This window comes from Parasteatoda tepidariorum, unplaced genomic scaffold (genome assembly GCF_043381705.1).
Source record: "Parasteatoda tepidariorum isolate YZ-2023 unplaced genomic scaffold, CAS_Ptep_4.0 HiC_scaffold_1122, whole genome shotgun sequence".
Lineage (NCBI taxonomy): Eukaryota > Metazoa > Arthropoda > Arachnida > Araneae > Theridiidae > Parasteatoda > Parasteatoda tepidariorum.
Window position 1 is genome coordinate 1 of NW_027261335.1, and position 7,247 is coordinate 7,247.

The following is a 7,247-nucleotide window of genomic DNA, read 5'->3' on the forward strand; positions in this document are numbered from 1 at the left end:
ATATTTGTTATATCCAATTTCATAATAATGATATTATTATATTTATTTGATATATTTATAATTATTCTGTATTTTAATACTTACTGACGATAGATTAGAAAAAACATCAGTGTTTGGAGTATCAGGCAAATATATACCGGGCAATGGCACTAAACTTTAAAAAAACATCAGTGTGGGGTATATCGGGCAGTGGCACTTCACCTTAAAAAAAACATCAGTGTAGGGCAGGGATAAGCAAACTTTTTGGGTCTTGGGCCAAAAATCTAGAAAAAAAAGTTTGGTGGGCCGAGTAAAAACTTCTGAAATAAAATAAAGTCAATTCATCATTGAGTGCATGTCACTCTACATCAACTTTGCGTTTTTTAGTTGCCATTTTGGGATAAAAAATGTTTACAAATAAGTCAAAAAGGCAGTAGCCATTTTATACATTTAATAATTTCACCATTATTTACAATGACGTTGTACGTGTGCAACCTTTCCATACGCAGTAAATTATGTTAGAACTAGAGCCGGCAGAAAATCCGTTCGTTGGAACTTAAAACGCGTAGTCAGTCTCATGTGAAGTACAATTCACCTATATTGGATTCCATATGTCTGCTCCTCGAGAAAGACAAATTCTAGTTGGAGCTAATCTACAGCTATACTATAAAGAACTTTTGCTTTCAACATTTTACCAGTTAAAGCTGTTTGTGCTAACTATTTTGATTAATTTATGTTTTGTAGAACAAAAATAGAGAAAGTGAAAAGGTCATCAGTACTTTGTTAAAAAAGAAATCAACAAAAATAGTTTTAAACAAAGTAGATATATTCGCCACTGATCGGCTAGTTAAAATTCTGTCCGTGGGCCGGATGAAATCTTCCGGCGGGCCACAGTTGGCCCGCGGGCCGTAGTTTCCCCATCTCTGGTGTAGGGTATACCGGGCAGTGGCACTTAACCTTAAAAAAACATCAATGTAGGTGATTTACCAAATAGCGGGAAAAAGAATGTTTCATAAATTTTTACCTAACTCGGTTGTTGTATGAACTTGGAACTATAAAATTAAAGGTGGAACGTTTAGACATCTCACAAATCAGTTAGAATTTGTCACAATTTAATGGAATCGGAGATGACTTAGAATATTCAAATATATCGAAAACATTGAGACACTCCACACACAGGAATCGATACACATACACTATTTATTTTCTCAAGCTCAAAGAATAATTAATTAGGATGCGCAAAGTTCCATCTGTGGACTGTAGAATTAAACATCCCGCCCCCCTTGAAACACGGAGGGGTTTTAAAATTAATGAATTTAGTTAAACATAATAAGTAACTTCAATTGACAATAAAGCACACTTCTAAATTAATAAAATTAAGCAACTGGTTTTACAGATGAATAGATGACTTCTACAATGCTAGAAGAAAATTATACATAATTTCAAATGTTCAAGTGTTTATAGGAAGAAGACACAGTTTTGCAATAGGTCTCACAAGTTCACCAGTATGAGTTTTTACCTTAACCACACGAACCTTATCTTCTTAACCAGGGAACGTTTCCGTGACCTTCCCTAACTTCCATTGTAGTGGGGGTAAGTTGTCGTGTTTGATTAAGACAAGATCTCCGATGTCAAGGTTCTTTTTAGAGATACGCCACTTCGATCTTGATTGTAGCAATGTCAAATACTCTGAAGACCATCTATTCCAAAAATGCTGGGTCATTCTTGTAAGTAATCGCAAACGGTCGCAGTGACGGATGTCGTCTGGAACCGTATGTTGTGGAATAGCTGTCAGTGCCCTTCCTATCAGGAAATGTCCTGGCGTCAGAACAGACGGATCATCTGGACTGCTAGATAATGCACATAGTGGTCTTGAGTTAAGGCATGCCTCTATTTGGCATGACAGCGTGGCCAGTTCTTCGAAGGTGAAACTAACATCTCCAACAACTCGTTTCAAATGAAATTTGAACGATTTCACTGTAGCCTCCCAAATGCCTCCGAAGTGGGGAGCAGATGGAGGATTGAAGTGAAAGGCGATGTTGTCTGTTACCAGGAATTGTTGAAGGGCGCCTTCCTTCATCAACTGCCGGAACTCCTTTTTGAGCTCTCTGCTAGCTCCGTAGAAATTGGTCCTTGATCGCAGAAGATATCTGAAGGTCTACCTCTGCGTGCCACAAATCTTTTTACACAAGCAATAAATGCCTTTGAGGTTAAGTCGCTGACGACTTCAAGATTAACTGCCTTCGTTGCGAGGCAGACGAAGACGCATATGTAGCACTTAGTATTTCGGCTGCCTCTTCCCTTGGAGTTCCGTATCAAGAATGGACCGGCGAAGTCAAGACCAGTTCTTTGGAATATAGAAGAGGGACAAACTCTGGACTCTGGAAGATCTCCCATGATTTGCTCGGCGAGCCTTGGACGATTTCTGAAGCATGGGATACATTTTCTCACCACTCTTCTAACTGCATCTCTGGCTGAAAGAATCCAAAATTTCTCTCCGAGAGCTGCTTGGAGAAGTTGCGGACCGGCATGAAGAAGTTTCAAGTGATAATCCGTGATAAGTAAGTTCACAACAGGGTCGGTTTTAGGAAGCAGGATGGGATGCTTCTTTGATTCTGGAAGCATCGAATTTTTCAGTCTACCACCGACACGAATTATTCCGGAATCATCGTAGAATGGAGCCACGGGGATAAGCTTGTTATTCAAAGGAAGCTGCTTGCCTGTTGAAAGATAGGAGACTTTCGTCGGAAAATGATCTTGCTGGATGAATTTGACTATTCTCTTCTCGGCTTCATTCAATTCTGCCGTTGTTAAGAAGGATTTGTTTCTTTTATCTGCAGCGACAGAACAGTTCTTCATGAATCTAAAACAATAGGCAACTACTCTTTTCAGTTTGTTCCAAGACGAGAATTTTTGAAAAAACTCTGCCTTGAAAGTAGCATCAACTACATTCAACATTACCAGCTTGGTTATTTTGGCTTCGGCAGTCATGTTTTCTTTTAATTGTGGATCATCTTCAAACCTTCCATTAGGAAAAGTAGAACTATTTAACCAATCAGGTCCGTTGAACCACAAGTCGCACCTTTCTAGTTTAGTTAGGGGTATCCCTCTCGTTCCACAATCAGCAGGATTTTCCAAACCGCTCACAAAGTTCCAGTGCACGTTAGGAGTCTGCTCTTGAATTCGTGCTACTCGATTAGCTACGAACGGTTGCTATCTTCTTGGTTCGGACTTCAACCATGCCGGTGTGATCTTGGAATCAGACCATGCAAATATCTCAGAGATTGGCACAGTTAGTGTTGGCAAGGTAGCTTGTAACAAATTAGCCAGAAGTAAGGCAGAACAGAGTTCCAGTCGAGGTAGAGACTGTGGTTTTACTGAAGAGACACGTGTCTTGGAAGTTAGCAGTGTAGATGTCACGGCTTGGTTCGCATCCTTGGAACGAATGTATATAGATGCACAGTAGGCCTTCTCTGAAGAATCACAGAATCCGTGTACTTGTACGCTTGTAGCCTGTGGAATGAGGATATAGCGTGGAATCTTGATATTTGTAAGTAGAGGAAGCTGATTTTGAAATACTCTCCATTGACTTGCCAGAGAGTCTGATAGCTCCTCATCCCAGCCAAGATGATGACTCCACAGCTCTTGGAGGAAGATTTTGGAAGTGATAACTGTAGGTGCCAACCAGCCCAAAGGGTCAAAGATTTTTGCGACTTCAGAAAGTACCTTGCGTTTAGTCCATACGTCGCTCTCATTGACGGTGATGGTGAAGGTGAACGTGTCAACATCTGGAAGCCAAGCTATTCCCAGAATCTTGACCGGTTGATCGTCGTTGATCATGTGTTTGGAATCAACGGTCTTTAACTCTTCCGAAATAGTTGCTAGTACGTCAGTATCATTTGACACCCATTTTCGTAGAGAAAATCCTCCTCTGTTCATCATTTCCTGCAGTTCGGACACCAGTTGAAAGGCTCCCTCCGTTGTTGCACTCCCGCTCAGCAAGTCATCAACGTAAAAATGACAAAGGGTGGCTCTTGAAGCGTTTGGATTATTTTCTTGTTCGTCTATGGCAAGCAGTCGTAAGGTTCTCGTGGAGAGGAATGGTGCTGAGGACGTACCGTACGTAACGGTAATAAGACGATACTCCTTTATTTGTGCGGTTGGAGAATCCCTCCAAAGAATTCTTTGCCAGTCTACATCTTCCTCATGAACTTTAATCTGGCGGAACATCTTTTCAATATCAGCGCAAATGGCTACACTGAAAAGTCGAAACTGGATGAGAATAGGGAAAAGTTCTGGTTGCACTCTCGGACCAACCAGGAGCAGATCGTTGAGAGAGAATCCGGATGAAGTTTTACTGGAAGCATCAAAAACTACACGAAGCTTTGTTGTGCAGCTAGTGTCTCTTGCAACTCCATGGTGAGGAAGGTATAAACTTTTGATTTTATTATCGTCAGAGTCCGGAACCAGTTCCATGTGATTTAAATCAAGGTATTCCTTCATAAATTTTCGATAAAGGTTGTATTTCTCAGGATTAGAAATGAGATGGCGCTCTACGCTGATTAGCCTACGAATTGCATTTTGTTTTGAATTACCTAACCGCGTGGGAGAAGTGTGAAAAGGCAACCTTACTGTGTATCTACCATTCTCATCCCTAGAATGTGTCTTTACGAAATGATCATCACAAGCCTCTTCTAAAGAAGTTAAGGGTTTGACGCATGGTACAGAATCTAATTCTCAGAATTTATTGAGTAGAAGATCCGATACTAACTGAATATGATTGACATGTAGAGAATTTTGACTACCAGAATTTGCCTTACCACCAATTATCCAACCCAGTTCTGAACGAATGGCAAATGGCTTATCCTTACCTAACGATAATGTTTGACCCCTTAGCAATGGCAAAATAAGGTCAACACCAAGGAGTTCATCAATCGGAGCACTCTTGTAAAATGCTGGATCAGCCAGAAAAATATCCCCAAATAATTCGCGCATTGAGGAATCTGAGTCATGATGTGGAATCATACCTACAATTTTGTTTATCACATAGACGGATGCATGAAAAGAATTTTGAGATAAAAAATGTGAGGTGAATTGAATCTCAGCAACCCCATTTGTACGCGTATTGGATGCGCCAAGCACGAAATGCGAACATTGGCCTTTTCCTTTTGCAAGCCGAATTTCTCAATACACTCATTTGTAAAAAGCGAAGCTTGGCTACCGCTGTCCAGAAGACATCTACAGGTCTGATAGTTACCCCAAATATCTCTCACCTGAATCAGAGCAGTGCAGAGGAGAGTTTGAACGTCTGGCCCCACACCCGAAATACACGATGTAACATCTACCACTCTAGAATTATCACTTAATTGACTAGTACTTGGAATAAGGGCGGGCGAAAACTCAGGAGCGTTGATAGAAAGTTCACTAGAATTTGACTTATTTACAGCACCCTGTTTTACCCTATCGCTAACATTTTCGATATGAAGTAAAGAGTGGTGGGATTTTTTTCACCTTTTACATCTAAACTTGCTGCTGCAGGTTTTCACACTGTGAAATCGAGTAAAACAGTTAAAACAAACATTATTCGATTTAGCGAAATCTAAACGGCCTTGAACTGATAATTTTAAGAACGTATCATATTTCGATAATGTATGATCTCCATTACACAGAGGACATTGTGACTGGGCGTTGGACGCGACCAAAGTCACCTTTCTTTGAATGTTTCTCTTAGTAGTTGAACTCGGGATAGATCTAGCTTGTGTTGCAAGGAATTGCAACAGTTCGTCCAACTTTGGAATGACGTCAGTTTGAAAGGTTCTCTCAAACCAAGTTCTTGAATTTGCATCAAGCTTGAACAATATCATGTGCATTAAAAGGGTATCTGTAGTTGGATCAACCTTGTATTCCAAGGACTCCAACATTCTTACGAATTCCTTAGTGGAATCTATCAAATTTAAAATTTGCGTGGATGATTCTCCACTCAAGGGCGTTATATTGATAAACTTTTTCATTAAGGAGGACATAATTTCCCTTTTGTTAAAGTATCTATCTTTTAGCAATTTCCAAGCGATTTCGAAATTATCATTAGTAATGGATAAAGAGTTTATGATTTTTAAGGCATCTGATTTTAAACTCCCCTTTAAATATTGCAATTTTTGCGCTCCCGTCAAATTTTGATTATTCGAGACTGCAGCTTCAAAAAGATCGGAAAAGGCAAGCCACTCCTCATTTGCACCAGAAAATATAGGTAAAGATAACGTAGGAAGTTTCCCTTCAGCAAACTGAGATGAGACAGAAGCCTGGCCTGAACTTTGGTTTTTAACCTCAAAACTAGAATTCACTACGGGAGGCAAAAGCCGGGTGTCGATATCGACAAGTACTGACTCTAACGCATCTAAAATGTCGTCCTTTTCCGTAGAATAAGTTTCCTCATCCTTTTCCTCGCAAATACTTATAATAGAATCTAAAATATCTTTTGCCTCAGTTCTAAATTCCAAAAATCTATTTTTCCGAGCCAATAAACCCGCATTATTTAAATTCCCAATTTCCTCTTCTGTTTTTTTTGCAATTTAGTAATCGATGATTTAATACTCTTTTTTTTCTTTAACAAGGCTTCCATATCCATTAGAATATATTAGAGTAAGAAAAATAATTTATTAAATCAAAAACCACAGAACAGAGCTGTTTACAAAAGTCTAACTGTCTAGCCCAGGGGTTCCCAACCTTTTTGTACCTAAGAGCAAATACCAGAATATCGGTCGAATGGCGGGCACCATTTATTTTTTCAAGATAAATTTATAGTTGATAGACATAGTAATAATACACACTACATATAGGGGAGAGTCGGGTAGCCCATCCCAGTTAAGGAGTATTGCTTATATTTCTCTATAATATTGAGTAATAATCAATATTTTTGTATGTTTCTATTGTTTCAACATCTAATTAAATAATGCAAAAAGAATAAACCAAAAAAAGAATAACATCAAATTAAATAATGCAAAAAGAATAGTTTAACTTAAAAAAATAGAAATTAAAAAAAAACATGTTTTTCAGCTCTTTTGAAAATGTGTCGGGTAGCTCCGCCCAGTCACAAAAATTATGCTTTTTGACTGTTTTTTCAGGTGTAAATGAAAATGACTAATGTATTGACAATAGATAAACCTCATTTATCATTTTTATCACAAAATTATTTTATTTATTACATATTTATATACTTTTAGTGAATTCTATCATTTAATAACAATCATTTAATAACAACAATATTTGTT

The 7,247-nt window shown here is 38.6% G+C and overlaps 2 protein-coding genes across 2 annotated transcripts; both read right to left on the reverse strand.

The window, feature by feature from the left end:
- Nucleotides 1-1,522: 1,522 nt before the first annotated feature.
- Nucleotides 1,523-2,059, reverse strand: LOC139427301 (uncharacterized). Its single transcript, XM_071188477.1, has one exon. It carries the CDS (start codon nucleotides 2,057-2,059, stop codon nucleotides 1,523-1,525), a length of 537 nt encoding a protein of 178 aa, XP_071044578.1.
- On the reverse strand, nucleotides 2,059-2,970 carry LOC122272771 (uncharacterized). The gene has a single exon (XM_043056762.1). It carries the CDS (start codon nucleotides 2,968-2,970, stop codon nucleotides 2,059-2,061), a length of 912 nt encoding a protein of 303 aa, XP_042912696.1.
- Nucleotides 2,971-7,247: the final 4,277 nt, after the last annotated feature.

Excerpts from the sequence above, each read along its gene's own strand:
- LOC139427301 (XM_071188477.1), bottom strand. The coding sequence starts at position 2,059 with ATGAAGGAAGGCGCCCTTCAACAATTCCTGGTAACAGACAACATCGCC.
- LOC122272771 (XM_043056762.1), bottom strand. The coding sequence starts at position 2,970 with ATGACTGCCGAAGCCAAAATAACCAAGCTGGTAATGTTGAATGTAGTT.